Genomic DNA, 21,059 nt, shown 5'->3' with positions numbered 1-21,059 from the left:
AGGAGAGGTGAACGCTGTGCTTTTGACCGCGGAGAAACAAGCTGGGTTGTTTCGGTGTACAGAGGCAGTGCAGGAGGCTTTTTCCATTGTACGTGGGTGCTTGCCCCTTTAGCGAATATTTTGTTAATCGTGAGATGGCTGCAGGATAAGAAAACACACCGTCTCTAATGATTAATTCTGGGGGAAGAAAACCTTTGCCCCTTTGCTTGCAGCGACCATCGATTTGGTGGTGTTTGTGGCAGCTGCCAAAGAGCCTCTGCCCAGCACAGCCCAGCTGGGAGAGCTCCTGATTGCCTTCCAGGTGCAACACTGAAGCAAATAGATAGGGTTAGTTCCCAGGTGGCGCCACTGCTGGTGCCTGGGATCTCATTTAAGACAAACTCAATGCAAACTCTGTCACGGATTTCCAAGGCAGCCCAGTGTGTGAGGCGTCCTGGTCTGTATTTGACTAGGAGCTCTTCCAGCAATCTCTGTGCATGTGCCGTTTGGATAAGGGCCCATTGCATCCCCTCAGCTAGCTTTTGCACTGCTTTCCTCTTGCTCCTGTTTTATGCTCTTTCTTAATTTGTCACACCAGCAGGTAAATGGAGAGAAAGTGAATTTATCTTCTGAAACGCATTTTAAGTTGCTACCATTTATCTACAGCACCTACTTCATCCCCTTCAGTAAAATAATGATGCTGTTCATTAGTTCCTCTAACTGCTCATGGCTAAATGCACTTGTAGTCAGAATGCTCTATTTTTTCCTCTCCTGTCAGCCACTTGTGGAAGTCAAACATTGATAATAATTGGATGTTTCCTTCCTTCCTTCCTTCCTTCTTCCTTCCTTCCTTCCTTCCTTCCTTCCTTCCTTCCTTCCTTCCTTCCTTCCTTCCTTCCTTCCTTCCTTCCTTCCTTCCTTCCTTCCTTCCTTCCTTCCTTCTTCCTTCCTTCCTTCCTTCCTTCCTCCTTCCTTCCTTCCTTCCTTCCTTCCTTCCTTCCTTCCTTCCTTCCTTCCTTCCTTCCTCCTTCCTTCCTTCCTTCCTTCCTTCCTTCCTTCCTTCCTTCCTTCCTTCCTTCCTTCCTTCCTTCCTTCTTCCTTCCTTCTTCCTTCCTTCCTTCCTTCCTTCCTTCCTTCCTTCCTTCCTTCCTTCCTTCCTTCCTTCCTTCCTTCCTTCCTTCCTTCTTCCTTCCTTCTTCCTTCCTTCCTTCCTTCCTTCCTTCCTTCCTTCCTTCCTTCCTTCTTCCTTCCTTCCTTCCTTCCTTCCTTCCTTCCTTCCTTCCTTCCTTCCTTCCTTCCTTCCTTCCTTCCTTCCTTCCTTCCTTCCTTCCTTCCTTCCTTCCTTCCTTCCTTCCTTCCTTCCTTCCTTCCTTCCTTCCTTCCTTCCTTCCTTCCTTCCTTCCTTCCTTCCTTCCTTCCTTCTTCCTTCCTCTTCCTTCCTCCTTCCTTCCTTCCTTCCTTCCTTCCTTCCTTCCTTCCTTCCTTCCTTCCTTCCTTCCTTCCTTCCTTCCTTCCTTCCTTCCTTCCTTCCTTCCTTCCTTCCTTCCTTCCTTCCTTCCTTCCTTCCTTCCTTCCTTCCTTCCTTCCTTCCTTCCTTCCTTCCTTCCTTCCTTCCTTCCTTCCTTCTTCCTTCCTTCCTTCCTTCCTTCCTTCTTCCTTCCTTCCTTCCTTCCTTCCTTCCTTCCTTCCTTCCTTCCTTCCTTCCTTCCTTCCTTCCTTCCTTCCTTCCTTCCTTCCTTCCTTCCTTCCTCTTCTTTCTTTCTTTCTATATTCTTTCATATTCTTAACTTTACTTGTGTTTTTAAATACAATATATCTAGATGAATGGGACTTCATTCAATGGTTTTTCATGTCCCAGCAAATGTACCATTGGGTGCTTCAGGTACATCTACATTTTATTTTCCTATTTCTTTATTCTCAAATGGAATGTTTGGAAGAGTTATTCCTCTCCTCTTTTGGGACAGATGTCATTGTTTGTAGCCATCATTTGAATTTTGACGTAGTTGTTCAATTAATTGCATACCCATATGTAACAATTGAATGAGTATAGGTTCGTAGGTTGGCATATAGCACACTTCAAGAAAATATTGGATTCAACTATCAGTTTTTCTTGTGCAAAAGGTACTTTCCAGGTTATGTCTTGCTATAGTGAGGTGGCATGACTCTGCATGATCTCAAGGTCAGCTGTTCCTGTAACTTTTTCATAAAGCAAGACTTGCAAGGTTTCTAAGTTCCTGTGTAGATCCTAGACAAACCTTGCTATTGAAGAGCAGACGACACGTTGGTATAGAACTGGGTATTTTTCCTTAAAATTCAGCCTTCTCACAAGTGTTTTTTTTTTAATTTTAGAGCATTTTGGGAGTCAGGTTTTATGTGTTAACCATGTAAAAGCAAGGCTGCAAAAGACAATCAGTGCCTAACAACATTCATATGATTCCAGAGCTGAGAAGTAGGTAGTTGCTATATGACAGACCCATACATCTAGCTTAATAACTGCACTAATGAAGTTTTAAATTTTTCATCTGCCTCGATGTTAATCAGTTAAAGTTTACAGGTGGGAGGGCAGCACCCTGAAAGGTGGAAACTCAGAACCACGGTAGTGTGGATGCACATTTAGAAAACCTACTCAAAGCTCTGACTTAGAGTCAGAGTTTGATCAGCAACGGTATTCCTTCAGTATAACTAAACTCTCATCTATGGAAGAGAGAGCGTTTTACTCAGACTGAGGAGTATGCTTTTCTAGGAGGTGACAATTTCTAGAACTTTTTACTTTCTGTGCCACAGGGAGGCAAGTTACTGTAACCTTGCTTTAACATAAACAGGTAGTTATGGCCTGGAAGGAAAGGAAACAGGTAATAAAATCCTTTCCCCTTGAAAATACTTTCCTAAAATAAAAAAATACACTCCAAATCCTAGCAAACAAATCTGAGTCTCTTTTCATAATAGCATTTCAGTGAACATACACCTTCCCTTGGGGAGGGAGTGTAAGAGAACAAACCACAAGAGAAAAATTTGCCTGTTTAAATTTCAAGGGGGAAGATGTGCAGCCATTACGCTTATGAGTGTATGGACCCATGTAGAACACACTGCGGTGTATTTTCTGCATTGTGTAAGAGTTGCACACCAAGAATCTCACAAACATTTCTAGTGGCATGCACTAGTCACAGTCCTTACATATTGCGTTTGGAAAATGATTGGCAGACCCTCAGGTCACACGTATCCAAAGTAAACTGTGTCCTGCTCATTTACTGAGAGGTCTGTGGATGCTTAAAAATGTTGTTTTGTAACCTTTGAAACTGCTGCCTGGTGGCTGGTCTTTATAGTATTACCAACAACAGATGGCAAATGGCTCTGTTGATGTAGTTCTTGGTAGTGTTTCATTCCTGTGAAGTTCCACAGTCTCAAAGTCTCAGAAAATGCCTCCATATTTTTTCTGTGTAATGATTTCAAGCCAAACTAAATAAAAACATCTTATCAAATTCAAATTCCCATGGTGTCATGTGACATTTTTGTAATGATTGCCTTGCAGCAGTTTCAGATAAGTGCACGTTTGGTAGCAATTTAAGGCCTGTGTCCTTTAAGTAATGCTTATTAGTACGCAACAGATGCCATTTAGAAACATTATGCCTTTTAATAGGCTCTGCTTTTAGACTACATTTTCTCATTCCAGGCAGGCTGTGGATCAGGCAACTTGGAGGTATGCAGTCGCTTATGCAAAGCCTAAGTCAATTTTCTGCTCTGAAGTCAAGCCATGTGTTTTTCCTTGTTTCTTCCATTCTGGCCATTGCTGTCTGGTGTTTTTTCCCCCCTAGTCGTATCTTTGGCTGATTGTCAAGACATTATAATCAAAACCTTTCACATTTTTAACCACCATCGTTGGTTTCTTTTGTTCTTACGGAAAAGTCTGTGTAAACTGAATTGAAACAATCTCAGCTTTACTATCACGAGCACAGCAAGTGTGGAGTTTGCTCTCTATTGCCAGCCTGTCCTTCCTTCTCTGCTTCTGTCTCCTCCCAAAGAGAAATAAAGGAAAAAGCAGAACCATGCTGATTTTGGAATACTTTCAAAGACATGTAAAATAGCTGACGCAATGGCACAGAGAAACAGAAAGATGTTTGCATATTTTCTCCACTATGTGCAGCTGTTTATTAAAGCAAGGAGTTCCAAGACAGACTAAGAGTCTTGTGATAGCTAGTGTAGGTGACATATTAATTTGCAGCTGCATAATAAATTTACTAATGTGTAAATTACTATGGTAAAAAGGGTGTTTTTTTGTTTCCTTTTTACTTTGCTTAAATTAATTGCTTTATTTTGAGATTAATCTGGCAGTACAAATCAGTCCTTGTAAGTAAGTTGGGGGAAGGCTGCTGAGCTATCTTAGGTAAACTTGTGTGCTCTTCTGGTGGGAGCAGCAGATTTCTCAGATGTGAAGCATTTGCAACTCAATCTATGGAGGATCTGAAACTGAAAATCTGTCTCACATTTTCATTACTGCATCATTTGTATGGGGAACATTGTGCTTCCTGATGGCAGACCGTGGCTTTCAGGTATCCTACATATACCACCAGTACTGGCACGGTTTGTGTGCGATGAAGGTAAAGGCTGCACGTGTGGTGTTATGTTCCCCACATGTGCTTTGAGTGGTGGTAGTAACAGGCAAATGTCATTAACATGTCACTTAAACTTCAGTCCTGGTGCCAGTTTGTGAGGGTGGCTGTTTCAGTAGTAATTTTAAATGCTCTCTGGCCCTAAATTGCAGATATTTTCTGAAGCTGTTGGAGCTGGCAATCTGTTTGGCATCTCCTCATGGGATGAAACCATCTTTATGCTAGTTCGTTTTCCAAACTGACTTGTCATTTCTTGCCATTTCACTATTCCTTGTTTATCACTATGTGAGGTGTTATCTTCCTCTTTTCCCTTATAGTATGGGATGACTTCTAGGCATTTTGTGTCCTCCTCTCTGCCTTCCATCTTTGTAAAGAATTAATGCTATCACATTTGAACTGGTAATTCCTAAAAGCTCTTCTGCTTTCACTGCAACTTTTCTGTCATTTTCCTTCAATTCAGCCTCTTTGAATAATGAATGTACTTCAGAGATATATTTCAGCGTCATTTGGGGCCTCCCATTCTTTGAGAGTCAAACTCTAATTTGAGGTCAGGCTTAGAAATATGAATTTCTGCTGGCACAACTATTTTGGCTATGGATATGATGAAGTGAGATGTATCAGTGACAGAGCTGTACTGGAAAAAGCCCATGATGTGGACACAGTTGTTGAGAAAAACTTCATTTTTCGTTCGCATGTTTTATTTTGTCCAGTGGTGGACAAATAAGTTGCCAAATGCAGAGGTTTTCTTAGATATCCAAGAAAATCCTTACCACTTATCTCCACAGCCTTCAGTAGTTGCAGTTAGACTTGTGCAGGAACATGTCTGCCCATTTCTTGGTTTATGGAAAACAGTACATATTAAGAACCTAATTCCGATGTCCACAGATTCAGAGGTGTTAGCAGCAGCCCCACCCATTTAATGAAATGTCCCTGACAGAATCCCTGTGTGAACTGCAACCTTAAAGGCTTTATTCGTTACAGTCCTGAATGTCACTTCATGGCTGCCTTTTGTCTGGGTGATTCTGTAAGCTCTACCTCTTTTTAGCATTGATGCTCTGTGAAAAAGAGAGTTAGGTGAGCAGCAGTATGAATGCAGATATGTCAGAGTTACAGCTGGTAGCACTCCCATGGTTTTGCAGCACACTGCAGTATTTATTTATGAAGTCTGTTTCTGGGCTGTAATGTCTCAGCTTTTTTCAATCACATTAGGTTAGAGCTTTGTGCCAGGCCAGATGTGCATTTTGTGTGTTAAATGACAGGAGTAGCCTGTTTACATAGATGTGTTTTAATTTATCTGTGCTATGAATTGGGTGTGACTTTAGTTTTCTTTTAATGTAGCACTGCTAAAAATCTTTCTGAAGGAAAATACACGTGGATGAAACCTGTTTGAGGAATGGGAGACCAATTATTTAATTCATTTGCCTATTTTTTTTCCCCCTCCATTTCAAAAATTGCAGTTTACTGTGACAGATTTTGGAAACTAAGTGAGATGTGCACACAGACCCCAGGCACGTCATGAGGTTCTGACGGCCTCCAGAGCCCCTTGAAGAAAGTGGAAATTTTCCTCTTTCCTGGATATTTTTCAGAGTTAGGCTTGTCTGGTCTCTGCCTGTGCTCATGTACATTCTGCTAAATTTATGTGGATACTTTGAGCTTTTTTCTTCCCTTTTCCTAAATTAGTAGTAAAAATGTATTGGCGTGAATGGGATGGCTAATATGACAGCATCCTGCAGTTGGGATGCTTCATGTTTGATCTGCTCCGCGTTTGAGTGACAGGATTTGCAATAATGATATGTATAACTACAGCTGAACTCATATTTAAACTTTGGTTTCTTAACTGAGAATGCAATTAGGATTATTTCCCTACATTTCTGCCTTCATTTCTGCATTTCACAGCAGAAAATTATCTGCAGTCAGAAACTTGTATTTATTTTATCTCCTTAGATCATTTGAATTGTGATAGAATAATGATTAATACCTAAGCAGAATTTTGGAATCAGACATAGAAACATGCTAATGTCAGTGCAGGTTTCTTCATCCTTTATGTTCTGACACCTCATTGCAGCATTTCAATACCTAAAGGGAGCCTACAAAGAGGAAAGAGGAGGGGAATCAACTCTTTGAAAGGGTTGATAACTGCAGGACAAGGGGAAATGGTTTTAAGTTGAGAGAGGGGAGATTTAGGTTGGATGTCAGGGGGAAATTCTTTACAGAGAGTGGTGAGGTACTGGAACAGCTGCCCAGAGAGGCTGTGGATGCCCCGTCCATCCCTGGAGGTGTTCAAGGCCAGGCTGGATGGGGCCCTGGGCAGCCTGGGCTGGTATTAAATGGGGAGGTTGGTGGCCCTGCGTGTGGCAGGGGGTTGGAGATTCGTGATCCTTGAGGTCCCTTCCAACCCTGGCCATTCTGTGATTCTGTGAGTGTGTTGCTCTATTTGTAGTGATGAAAAGTGATGCAGTGGGGAAGAGCACTGTTTTCATTAATGATATACAGCATGTGGTTAAGGGCTGCCTTGCCAGGTTGGCCAAATATCACACCACAGCTTTTGCCCATTAGCTCCATGGCCATCACACATTGTTATGATACTGCAGTTTCACTTACACTAGAACTTGGGTTTTTGTCGTGAACTTGCTTGATTCAAGTCAGGATATGAGAGTCAGGTTCTGCATGTACTCCTGGGAGCATGCCAAAGACCTCTTCCTTCCTTTGCAAAGTTAAACAAATATGGCTTCTAATGATAACCACATGCATGGTTCAAGCTCATTGGAAGGAGTGGAGGAGTTGGTGTTAAGCACTGCTGTTTACCAGAGCTCCTGCTCCTCTGAGAGACTAATGGAAAGTGCTTCTGTGACATGTACACAGAATACAAGAGCAATAATTGTTGTCTCCAGGTCCCAGAAGCACCGTGGTTGTGCTGCTGTAGCGGTGGTGGCAGTCCATAGGAGAACAGAGAACAATTTATGCTACCTGATTTCTTTGTCTTTTTATGTTGTGACTTCAGAGAGACTGATAAGAAAAACGTCACAGCCTTTTGAAGTGGCTGATAAGATGCACTTAACAGCTAAGAACAGAGAGGGAAGATGAAGTTGGGGGCCACAAAAACACACCTGTGCTAGGAGTAAATTGTAGGGGCTCTGGTTTTGGCTCCCTTATTTAATTACACAACCATTCTCTTCTGGAAACTGTCAAAAGCACTTAAAATCTGCTGAAGTGTGGGATTTTTTTTTTTAATTGTGAAATATATTGGCACGCAAATAAAGCCAATAAATAAATAAAACCAGTGCTGCTATTGCAAACATTACGGCAAAATTGAATAAAATATGAGTCTAAAAAGTTAGAAAAAAAAAACAACAACTTAACATTTCTATCTTTTTGACATCATTAGGAACCACACTTCTCATTCTTTTACACATAAATGCAGTGCAATTAGCAGAGATGGGTACAAACGGATGCACAGTACAGACAAATGGTGTGGTGACTGATGGCTGTTCTGTGAACACACGTTTCTTAATCGTTCCCTGTGTTTGTGGAACATGAAAAAGTAGTTGTAGGATAAATGATTAATTCACTTCAGACATAATGCTTGTTTCGTGCTTCGGCCACAGTGAGGTTGATGTATTTTGCTTTACAAATCTGGCTGCGTCTTAAATGCTCTTACAAACTTCTAACATGCTCTTTTCAACTCGTCCTTGGAAATAACAGCTCATCTTAATTTGTCTTTGTCAACCCAGTGATGGGTCTAGTCTGAAATCTCTGTGTCACCAGTGTGATGGCTGATGGACCCAGTATTGATAAGCTGCATGTGAATGCAGCCACAGGGACATTTTTAGCTACAAATTTGTCTTGATTAATAAATGATGCATTGGGTTCATGATCAAAAAGAACTAAGTGTATCGGCAGTACATACTAATATGAAATTTACAAGAGTATTTAAAACATCTTTACAAAGAGATGGAATCGATTGTCCCAAATTGGAACTGATCTGTTAGGCAGTGACAAAATGGTAAGGCTGATAAGTAGGGTGCTAAAATGACTAGTCTAGTCAAAGAGAGCCTGAGGAGTGTGATAGGGATTTCAGCTGCTGGAGCATCACATTTATGTAAGCCTACAGTTATCTGTATTCTAGTTAAATGATTTCTCTTACAATATAGAGTTTAGTTGCAGGGGATGTGGAAGAATTGTCAGACAGAATCAGAGTTGAAGCATTTATTTACCTTTGGGCATTCCTGCACTCTGCAGTTTCACTTGTGGAATTTCACATCCAAGTGTGTGCACCATGTGTTTTCTGTTGTATTGAGAATAAATTCTTTTGCCCATGGAAAAATATTTCCTGCTTACTTCAACTGATCAGATGACAGTCTTGTTGAATCTGCAATGATGAGGGTCTGTCTCTAGTCTACAAAAATAATTTTCTAGTTCAAGATGCAATATTGCCTTCTGTTTTGTGATTCCAGTCTTTATTTATCTACCCAGAGCAGAACGTAAGAATGTTAATCAAATCTATCTGGATTCCCACATATTGATTTTTTTAAATCTTAATCGAAGATAACTTCATCTGACTTCTACCCCTACAAGAAAAATATTTGTCCACTTCATGGAACACCCATAACATTCAGCTCTCTTGTCTGGAGAAAATAAAAAACCCTTACTTTAGGGATCAGAACCGAAGCAAAGGGCCTTGGATTACGTGGATTAGTCAAACTGTGATGTTTCAAGCTGAGATACATATGGGTGCTGGAGTTTGGTGTCCCATAAGGATGACTGAGTATGGGCAGTGCCTGCTTGCTGCGTAGCTGTTTGTAGCTGCAGCTTTTCATGTCATATATCAGATTCTTAGTGCAAATTGGTGGCACATTATTACCAGCGTGAGAGGAAATGCACTCACATGCACAGGCTGAGAATATGGCCCAGACTACTCTGTGGGAACAAAAGAGAGCAGAATTACCATCTCAATTTTTGCTTTAAAATCCGTTCTTCACGCTCAAAATCAAATTGCAGTCATTCAGTTTTCTATTTTAATTATTCTTATCTCTAGGTTTTTTCAATGGACCTGCATCCACTTGTTCCTCTGTTACCCCACAAGACAAAACTGGTTGCCTGCAAACCCCTCCTCAGCATGCTGTTGTAGGAGCAGTCTATACGATGTGTTGACCAACGTTGGCAGCCACTGCACTGTGAATACCTGGAATCCCTGTAACGCAGCAGGCCTCCGTTCTAAATTTACTCTGCTTCTGGTTTATGGCCCTTCCTCTGTGGCTGCAGCAAGAGGCCCCTTCTTTATGACTCACCCTCCCACCCCCTCCGCTCCCTGCTCTGATGGTAACCCTTTGTGCACATGGCTTGGTGGAAAATGTGCTCGCTAGGTGTTGGCTGATTGGCTGCAACAATGTGCTCCTTTCTTGTCGCTGGGTAAGATCCAATTTGAAGGAAATCTGTAAAAAGGCTGTCCTTGGGACACTGCAATTTTTGTATCTCAGGATGCTGGTAGGGGCCTCAGACTGAAGCGCTCACAGGAGAATGGTGCTGCTTTCCTTCAAAGCAAATTTAAATTATTTTGCTGCTCATTTTGGAAACTTTATAATGTCCTGTTAGCCAGCAATAATTATTGCTGTAATCAAATGCCTAATAATAACAGTTAGACTACGTCAGGGTTTTTGTTTTTGGTTCTGTACCAAAAAAAAGCATACGAAAAGTTTGTACACAGAAGAGGAAGTATAATTTCTTGACTTTGTTCTGAGGAAAACTGGGAAACAGTTGTTGTAAGCAAAGTCAGGCAAACTCTGTGATCCTTCTACTGCCTATGGCAGCTGTACAGTGTAAGTGGTAAGTGCACACGTGTGCAAATTTTGGGTGGATGTTCACAGAACTTTAGTACAACTGACTTCTTCAGGACACTGGGGCACCAGAAGTCAGACACCTGCAACGGGTTGTCCTGGAGGGTCCCCCCCACCTCCTCCTTTGATTTCCCCTTTGTTGAAACGTGTGCTCCTAACTCACTTTGGCATTTTCAGAGTTTTACACAGGAAGTCTAAAAGCAATTTTTGGAGAAAGAATTACTTCTGTGGAAGGCTGAATTAATGAAATATTTCAAAATTTTCTCAAATATCTCGTTATTTAATCTGTGATGTTTTTTCATTCTTCTAATGTGTTGCCATTCCTATAGAATACAAGCATAATAGGTACCAGAAAATTACTGTAAACTCGAAGGTGGTAATTATTTTGTTCAATGAGGAGAAAGCGTTAATGCACTCAGTAAGTTGTTTTGGCTTAACAATGGCAGAGTAATGCCTTGTAAGCAGCATCTCATGAGGAGTATTCATCAGCATAATCAGCATTTTTCTTTGCTCTAAACTGAAGTCTTATGTGCTGCCCTTTAGCTGCTCTTTAATAGTAATCTTTGATTTCTTCCTTCCTTCATATGGCTTGTTTGGTTGGTGCTGTTAAACACTATTCAGGGATGCCTGCAGCAGAAGAAAACTGCTACTGCTAAGTACTGGCTGGGATTCTATAATGCGACTCAATTTCTAGTGTTGCAATGCTTCTTTCTCTCATTTTTGTCACAGAACGGTGGCTTCTGTTCAGCATTCTGACTACAGAGCTTTGCTGTCAAGGCTCAGGCTGTAAGCTGATTGCCTGTAAGGGCAGGAAAATAAAGCCTAATGTGTAGTTTTTTACCTTCTGGAAAGGAATCAGATCTTAATCGTTGCCAGAGGGAGGATGGTGGGACAGTGGATGAATAGATGACCTTGTCCTGGAAATCCCATGCTCTTCTTTCTATGGAAAGGTCTTGCTTTCAACATCATACTTTCATCATCCGTAGTTTCTGAGTCTTGATGTAGACAGTTCTATACAATGGCTCTCATGAGACTGTTCATTGTCTCAGACATTTACTTTGCACTTACTATTAGCGTAGCTATTTCACATTAAACTTGGGTCATTGAAACTGCCGTGTGAAGGGAAACCATGATTAAAAATGCGGGATTCAGAATTAATACTCGAACGACAGCAGTGTGTTGGAAGATTTTTGTCCTCAGTTTGGGGCATACAAGAGCTGCAGGTGTGGCTTGTTGATTGAAAGCACCTTAAATTGAAAATATTTCCTTCCTAGTACAGAAGACTTACAGAATCCTATTTGGTCTGCTAGCTCATTGATTCTAATGTCCTTTTTCTTCAACTGATGATGAACCACCAATCAGTCTGATTTCTTGTATTAGAAAGAAGATGCTTGGAATTTGCATTTAGATGGCAGGCATCAGATGTATGTAATTTTTGTTTGCATGCAATTAACAAATTGAATAAATATCCTATGGCATTAAGTCACGTGGAAAGAAAACTGTGTTGCATAAAGGCTTGTATTTGTTAATTTGGTAACACTTCTGCGTGTAAATACTTTAATTTTTTGGACATTGTTTAATTGTTTTTAAAGTGCCCAATTGAAATGAGTCAAAAAAGAGAAGATAATTAACTATACAACAGGTCATGGTCTAACCCAGAAGGGGTTGGTCTTCCAAGAAGCAATAAGAAGCAATTGGAATTCTGTTCTGTTGTGTTTTTGGACAGTACTAAAAATCAGGTTGTGTTTTGAAGGTGTTTCTCCCTCCCTCCCCCCCCGCAGTTTTAAAGCAATTTATTTAACACCTACAGAAATTTAAGATTCTGCTTGTTGAATTCAAAGAGGGCCAATGTGATTTGATGCTGTCATGGCACTACTTTGTAAAATTCCATGTCAAGGGTTAGATAACAAATAGATAGGATTTTACTAGTATCCTTGTTTAAGACAAGGATTGTGCAGAGAGCTCTAGAGGAAATGTTAAGAGCCCATTTACACTGAGCAGATGCTAAGAAAACTGTGGTTTTTAAATTCATATTTATTATCTTGCTTTAAAAGTAAAAATATTGTGTGTTTTATTTTAACTGCAGGTTGCTGTTATTTGGTAGATACAGTAGCAGGAGATCCAGAGGTTCTGCAAGCAGATGCTGAAACATACTATGAAAAACTGTTGAAGCAGTCGTCATCTGCTCCTGATTTTTTTTCCATCCCTGGAGGAGAAAAGGTAATATGCTGTTGTTTTTCATTCTACAGGTTAGATACTTGCAAACTAGTTTGTTGGTTCTGTTCGTAGTCCATTTGTGAATAGGAGCAAACTGGTGTGACCAGATTTTAAATCTCTTAAAATCAGTAATTCTGCATTATTTCAAATAGTTTTTACATGCTGCAAATTAGAGAGAAGTTTAAACTAAAAGTCTAAAACCCTCCAAATGTAGGTGAAGGTCTGAAGTACTTAGCTGAACTTTACACATTGACCTGCCTCCTTAGAGGCAGGATCAGCAGTGAGCTTGATAGCAGTTTATACCATGGCTCTGCTCTACTCTGCCTATATTGGCAGTTTACACAGGTACTGTTTCCTTGACTATTTTTTTGGTTTCCATCCTTTCTAATTGTAGCATCAGTGATGTTGAATGTGGATTCTCCCAGTTCAGATCAGATGGGTCTAATAGATAAATGCTGTAGGTGTCAGTGATATGATTTATGATCCATTCCTGAGCCACCTGAGGAATGAATTGGGGATGAGAGAGCTGGCCTGTTAAATATGCTGACTTCAACCTTACTGGTAAAAATCAATATATATATGTTTAAGCCTTCAATTCTGGGCATTTTCCATGTGATACTGGAGTACCTGTTATTGCACTATCAAATCAGTAAGTGGGTTAGTTGAAATGAATGTTTGGAATGTGATGATTGTTCCCCAGTTTAGGAAAATAACATGTAGTAGTTTCCAGAAGCATAGTATTTCAGGTGGCTGGCTTCCATCTTTGAGCATTGACTGTAACTAGCTTTAAGTATTCTTTTAATGCCCTCTAGTGGACCGTGTGGGGTTAAATACAAATAAACCTGACCACGCACAGATCCTCCAGTTAGGGCTTCTCTGTCTTTCCCTCAGCCTTTCATGCGTGGTTATACTTTCAGAAGCATATTTTCTTTTCCACTGAAAAGGAGGCTGAGATAAAAGCCCAAGCAGTGCTGTATATATATTCTTGCAATAATTAAACATAGTGAAATCAGTTAAAGGAGGACTTCTGGCTTTTGATTCAGAGCTATCTTGATTCTCTGGATTGTCTTCAGACCTTAAACGTATCACATGACAGATTTGAGTCTCATAGCAACACATTTCTCCTTGCATTCATTTAATTCAGGTCTAATCTAATCTGCAGTCAGACAGCTAGTCAAGGACATAAGTAATGGCAATGTTCACACCATGTTGTTTTTTTCCTTATACACTATTACAAATATTTCAATGAATTTTGATATTTTGTAATTAAAAATAAATGTAATATGTTAAACTCTAATTTCCAGAGAACTAACAATCTGTTATGTACCTACAGCCTTAAAGATAAGGATTTCGGTGCTTAAATAATTGGCTGTAGTTACCAGCTTTTTTTTTTTTTTCCTTTTTTTTTTTTTCTTTTTCCTATTCATCTGAATTAAAGCAGGTTTTGAGTGGCAGGACCAGCAACCATGATTAATTAGTGTCTGACAGCCCACTTGCTCAGGTCACAGAACTTCCTTTTGGTACGTCATGATCTGTGGGCAATCAGTGCACAAACAACAAGGAAATTGGGATGGAGGAGCAGTGTCAGATTTCAGAAAGAGAAAGCTATACTTGGCTCACCCTAATGTTACTAGCACCTATGAAAAGTGCACATTACAAAACAAAACAAAACAGCAACCACAGTATTGGATTTAGTACTGGCCCTTCCATCACAGAAATGCTCTCAGGTGCCATGGTGCTGCCCATGCTGTTATATCTGTAGCGTGCAAAGGCTAAATTGCCAGAACAGAGTGAGATTGCAGGAAGCTCATGAATACAGATTTCAGGGAGTTCTCAGTTTTTTTTCCCAGAGTCCAGTGTTTGCACAGATGATCCCAGGATTCTGCTGCTGACAAACTGGTGAACGTTGGTTTCATCCTAAAGTTGTTATCTTGAGCAATCCATATTCATACTACTGCTTCCATGCACCAAGTAATATTAAATGTATCACATGACTGATTTGAGTTTCATAGCAAACTGACAAATGGGTGCAATTAGAGAGAGAGGCACACCCACACATACACAATGGACCAGATTTTTGAAAGTACAGTACATACTGTGCTAAATTATGCATGCTTTTTGCCTATACCTAAACTTCCAAGAGAGCATTTACAATATTCATATAGAAATCGTCATCTCTATGCATACAGAGCTGTTTGAGCCCAGTAATTTGATGTTTGTGTCACGTCGTTTAGAAGTTTAGTCTGAGAGATTGAGAGCTGGATTTTGGTTTGAGCTTTCCCTGCAGTGTAACCACCTTGTGCCAATTTATCTCCCCTCCCTGTCCCTCACAGATAAGCTGCCCAGGCGCTGCCCTAACGCTTTGGTACTGCCTGTACCCTGAGGCTTAATTCATTGTTTGCAAAACACCGCAAGTACTCAGCTGGACTGTGCTGTAAGAAGTGCAAGTTGTATTTGTTTTCAGTTAATACAATGTGTCTGGTCTTCTGTAACACCATTTGTCTACGTGTAACAGCGTTCAAAGCCCTGTTGTGTACTAGTTGTAGTAAGTCAACATGAAGTTTTTCACTATCTTTGATAACTAATTCCTTTAAAACTGCTTGCTGATAATATTGGCCTATTACATATGTATCACTTTCCATTTTGAAGTTGAGGACTGAGAGGGTGTTGTGCTAAGCATATACTGTGCATGTTAGTATAACATACTGTAAGTGCATCTAATACATGAAGTACTTCTTGCCAGCTTTGCAGTACAAACAGCTACAAGGCTTGTTTGTTTTTTAGGTTAAACTTGAAGATTCCTGTGTGTGTTTTGTACCCCTCTACCGAAATAGTCCTTCTTGCAAAATGTTGCTGTTAACTGATCCACAGGATAAAGAGACAGGTTAGAATTGGTAAAAATATTTTGAAATTTGAGCAGTTGTACTTTCTTTTATTTTTAAGATGGATTACTGGTTTACATACTTAAATATTTGAGATTTTGTTTTGAATACAAGGTGGATTCCCTTTACCTGTCAGGTTTGTTTTGATGGGCTACTAAGTGGAAGGGAGGATTGACACTGAGGGCTTTCAAATTCTGTGCATTGCTCTGCCAGTAGCTGGAAAATGACCTTAGATAAAACAGCAGTGTAACTACTGTTCAGTCCAAATCAAGTAATCAGAAAATTTCTTCATAAGAACAAAAAACAGATCAAAATCATCTGTGGTTAGAGGTGAACTCTGCAAAGTTTTCCAGCTTGTTTTACATAGGCTTTCAACTGGGGGTTCACTAACGGGCTGTGATTCACATAGTTGAACGTGGGAGACCTTTCTAAGATAAAAGTATAGTCAAAAGACTTTATCGTCCCCCTGTAACTACTGAGAGAGAAGTACATTCCTGACATTAATTTATATATTCCATTAACATTTTTCCGAAGAGAGAGAGGCTCTGGTGTGATAAAGGAGAGAGGTGCCTACAGCAGAGGCCAAACTGGCACTGAAGGCAGCTGTGCATACCTATGGACTCGTGTTCAAAGGAATGTGGTTGGAAGTAGCATTTAGTTTAGACTGCAGAAGAGGAATGGGGATATGTAATGACTACATGAAAATAAAGAACTGTTAAATAAATGCAGGTGAAGGCAGTGCATTTAGCACAGATCTTCAGTTGGATAATAGTAATAGGAACAATGCATATTAATTAGATGTGTACACAGAGAAGCAGAGAAGAAAAGATTTCTACAAATAGCAAGTGAAATCCATATTGGAGACTAATGGATTTGTACTGCATAGATAAAAGTGACAGACATGATGTTTATGAAGTAATATCCTCTATAATATAATTATTTCCAACAATTATTTCCACAGGTCTCAGAGTAAGCGCTGCCAATCCAATCATTTGTTTTAACATTCTAATAACTTAGATTCTTAACAAATACAGCTTTGACAGTAAAGATATTTATAGTTTGATGACATTTGATTCTTGGGCACAGGTTAAAGAGGGATTGAATCCGACCCTGAGATTTATATCCGATCATCATGATCAGATAGGTTATCCAGAATTGCTATGTAATGTATCTGAAATGACCTGCATATTTCAAAGGGAAAACAAGTGGCAGCTTTTCTAAAGGACGTGGTCTTAGTTGGGAGCATTTTTAATTTATGTGCGGTGGGCTGAGTATTCTGTTAGTGTATTTGTACAGATATTTTTATGAGAATGTAAATTGTGTTGTAAGGCCTTACAGAGCATAACATGGGTGATTAACATCTTTATAACACTAAATAAACATATCCTATTGTGGCACTTCATGTGTGCTGTACATAATAATTTACAATAACTGCTAGATGCCATGGAACATTTATCACAAGACATTTGCAACAAATCATTGAGTAAAACTTGAATTGTAGAAAAAAATGTAATTGGTTGCAGGAAAGATATCTATCTTAGATACTTGAGTAGCTGCCATTACTGCAGCACCTTCATGCCTCCCAAGCTTTAATGTATTTATTTTGATAAGACTCCTAGAGAGAGAGAGAGAGATGGAGAGGGAGAGAGAATGAGAGAGAGATACTCTTATTCCATTTTAAAGATAGGGAACTGGAACAGACAGCTATTCAGTGTATGTCAGCACTGCAGAATGCAGTTGAATGCAGTATGTCTGAGCGTGTTCTGTTATCAGACCTGACCTGAGCTTGGCTGCATGGAAATGCTTGTTGGGGTAATTCACCATTCTCTTTCTCAGGTGTAAATGTAACAACAGCAATCTCTGCAATCTGTAGTGTGCCATCAGCCTGAATTACTTCTAAAATTAAGGGAAAGATGACTTCAGCAGAACTTTTAGATTCAATATTTATTAAACAAACTCTATTTACATCTATTACATATAGTGTTTGCCTTTAATTTAGACTGTGACAGAGGGATGGGTTTCAGCAATTTGGTTGAAGGCTGCGGAACATGAAGTACCAAGCTGATGTTACTTTATTTCTTCTGCTTTTCTCTGTCTTTACTCTGTGAAGTCCTGATGTGCAATTTTCATTTGGATAATTGCATGCCAGTGTGGGAACATTTGGCCAGTGTATTTTCACCTAGAAGGTAAAAATATAATCCAGACCCAGGTTGGGCAAGAATCCGTGTTTGCATAGCAAAAGAATACATTTCATAATCAGAACTGCAGTGTGTTTGGTGCCTAGTTCAGTTTGTTATTGTTCAGTTACCTCTTCCAAATACTCGTAGTGCTATGGAATTGTTTGTTTCGACTTCTTGCAGCACTGTGAATATTTTTGTCTCTCTACAGCTGATCAAAGTACTGAGGCTTAGCAAACTAGTGCTTACAGGGCAAGCTGCACAACTGAGCATGTAGATACCCCATTAGTTGTGAACTGAAATGTGCTGGACTTAGTCATTTCCCTTAGTTCTGCAGAAGCAAGAGCATGTTAATCATGAATCACAGCGTGCAGGTATGTGTGCAACTTGCTGATTGGTAATTAACTTGGTCTCTTATGATGAGGTGAATGTAACCTAATGTCTTGGAAAGAACAATAAGATGAGGAAATAAAAGTGAAGGAACATGTGCTTTCACAAAGCACGTTTGCGTTTGAAATAGTATTCCTCAAGTTAACTATAAAATGAAAATGAGAATATGGGCAAGCATAGATGGATTAAACTGTGGACCAGATGTTGACTTAAAAAATGATAACAAAAAGCTAAGTACATATGTTTGCATGAAATGTGGAGAAATGTTTTTCCTTCAGGAAAGGCATCCATATAGATAAGGCTGCTCAAGTAATGTGGTGTGACAGTTGCTATGTCAACTAGTGTTCCCCTCCACACATTTAAATTATTGAATAGCACAGTAAATGCTCTATAAAAGTAGTTCCATAGGACGTGGTTATACATCTCCTTATTTTCATCAAAGCTTTTTCAAAGTTTTCTGGCCTTTACTACATGTGTTGGACATTCTGGACTTTATGCTGCTCCAATTAAAGTCAGCCTTTGATCCATTATGTTCCCTTTGTCTGACTCATGTCATAGATGTGTAATGGAGCAGTGGCTGCTTGCATTTGAAAGCAGAGTGAAGGGACTGAAGGAACAGATTGAATCCATCACAGAAAAGGTGTGAAACTCCCGTGCAAGTTAGTGCATAAGATTTAATGAATTGATCTGGTGCTGTAAGCAAGCATCTGCCCTTGCGTGCAATACTTTCTTCATTGTTAAACCAGGATGCAAAGTGTAATGCTTTTTGGCACATGCTTTAATAATTTATTTGAAATATAAGTTAGCTCAGCAGAATCTCCTGCCTGAAAGCCAGTGGGAGCTGGTAAATTCTGAATCAAAAAGGGAAAACTAACCTTTGCACATCAGAGACATTTGTATAACCTGAGGCTAGAACAGGTGAATGATGAATCCTATTAAAGTCATTTCACTTCATTATGTGCAAATTTGTCTCTGGCTGGCAGAGACTTTCTCATATTCGGCCTTATTTGGATAACTTCGAGATCCAGAGGAGAGTGCTCTCCCTTAGGACTGGAGGAGTATGAACTGCATGTATCTGTGCATTGTACTTGCTGCATTGTATCATTTTGTATAAAAATTGTAGGGATATGTGCCACTCTGTTTAAAGACAATAAAGATATCAGGGTTCTTGAACACTCCTTAAATTGTGATTTAGGAGTGCATGCATTTGTCCTCTCTGCATGCATCTGAACTCTTGTAAATATCTGTCCATGCAGAGATTTGGGAGGCAACTCTGAAGGTACAGATACATTGAAATTGAGACACACAGGTAACTGAAAAGCTGTTTGATATGGTGGATATGAAAACTTTTGTGCTTTAGTTGCATGGCTGCCAATATTGGTGTGTATGCATATGGACAGGGGACAGAAGCTGAAATAAAATTCAATAACGTAATCTTGAGCCAGATAGCTCTCTTTGTCCCACACTTAATATGTTGCTGAATAGATACTGTGCAGGAAATGCTTTATTCATATGGCACACAGGTTGTCATACCAAAGTCACCTCAATTTCTGAGGAATATTATCTTCACTTGGTGTTTCTTGATGTCTGTTTCATGTGCAGAACTGAAAATTGGATGCCAAGGGGCGTGGAGGTGAAATTGAAATATAGTAATTGTTCCACTGTGTCATAGCAGATCAAACTAGAGTCAGCTGGAGGGAGAATTGGATCTGGGGCTGCTTGTGAAAAGGTTTAGAATCAGACTTGTATGTTACTGCAGTTCACGTGTTTCTCTCTTTTCCTTTTGTAGTTTTGGCACTTTATATGAACCAGCGATGGTGGCCTGTTGAAGATGTTGTAAAAACTGCTGACCCTTCTAGAGATGGGTTGATTTCGGTGAGGATGCTTTTTAAACATCTGACTTTGCCCTGGACACTCCCAGTTGAAGCAATCATGTCTTTGCTCTCCTACAGCTCATTCTCCATATAACCTGTGAGATCTGGGGGATATCTCCCACTGAAGAGAGGCATGCACATTAATCCTCTGTAAACGATTTTCTGCATGCATTTTGTGATTCTGTGGGATTTATTCACACTTGGTTTTAGTTTGCCCTCAATGCCTGATAGAGGAATAATCAAATAAACAGGCATTTTATGTTAGCAGTACTCTTGACATTAGTGTTTGTGGACTGACTGTCTGATGGGAGCATTACTGCTCTTTGGAACAAAGTCTTATATGATTATTTGTGAAATTGTCTTGCCTCTGATAATACTTGTATTGTGGTCATTTTATAAAGCAGATTTATTTAATAGATTTTATATATGCAATTCTTTTTCCAAACAGATGATCTTATTTATAATCTGAGAACTATATTTTCATAATTTAAGAGGTTTGTATAGCCTGTGATCTGCTTTCTACTAAGAGTCTGAGCCTTGTGTTGCCATGAGGCTATTATTAATTCAGTTCTATTTAATACCCAAACTTCTATGTCCAGATTTTGTCCTTTGTCATCTTTCCTTAATATCTACTGTACGGGGAGTTAATTATTCACTGAATTAATTAATTTAGTTGTTTTTTTTGGTTTTGTGTTTTTTTTTTTGGTGGGTAACTGAACTGAAGGGATTTTGAGATACAAATCCTTGTAAGATAGAACTTGGGGCAGAATTTATTCTGTATTTATTCTCTTTTCTTGCTCAGTAAGGTCCTGGCCCACTGAAGTTCTTTGATGGCATGGCAAGACATGTAATAGGGAAGTGGTGATTGGGATAGCTCATTGAATCCTGACTTTATTTCTCTTTTGGCTAGGATTAGATTGCCTTGATCACGTTTCCAAATCTGTGACTAGTTCTCTGTGACTCCATGCGAGAAGCTTTTGCTGGTGCTTTGTAATTCTTCTCTGTGACTTCAGGAGATATTTCAAGCTTTATAACTTTTTTCTAAATTATTCAGTGCCCTCCGGATGAAGGGTGGAACACTGGGAAGAATTGTTTTTAT

The 21,059-nt window shown here is 39.7% G+C and overlaps 1 protein-coding gene across 11 annotated transcripts in view; it reads left to right on the top strand.

Annotated features, from left to right (window-relative positions):
- Nucleotides 1–21,059, top strand: part of FAM169B (Protein) — a 209,829-nt gene that overhangs the window by 14,646 nt on the left and 174,124 nt on the right. For 9 of the 11 annotated variants that reach the window (XR_014885823.1, XR_014885824.1, XM_085233862.1 and 6 more), the window contains 3 exons: nucleotides 12,507–12,640; nucleotides 15,422–15,521; nucleotides 19,876–19,961. Coding sequence is in view for 9 of the 11 variants with exons in the window: in XM_085233862.1 (XP_085089988.1) it covers nucleotides 12,507–12,640; nucleotides 15,422–15,521; nucleotides 19,876–19,961 (320 nt within the window). In the remaining 2 variants the exon portion in view is untranslated. Of the gene's footprint in view, nucleotides 1–12,506; nucleotides 12,641–14,970; nucleotides 15,072–15,421; nucleotides 15,522–19,875; nucleotides 19,962–21,059 lie in introns of those variants that run through there. The other 2 variants (XM_085233863.1, XM_085233864.1) reach the window with 2 other exon arrangements.

The sequence above is a fragment of the Meleagris gallopavo genome, chromosome 12, assembly GCF_905368555.1.
Source record: "Meleagris gallopavo chromosome 12, MGAL_WU_HG_1.1, whole genome shotgun sequence".
Lineage (NCBI taxonomy): Eukaryota > Metazoa > Chordata > Aves > Galliformes > Phasianidae > Meleagris > Meleagris gallopavo.
This window is presented reverse-complemented; position numbering and strand designations above follow the sequence as displayed.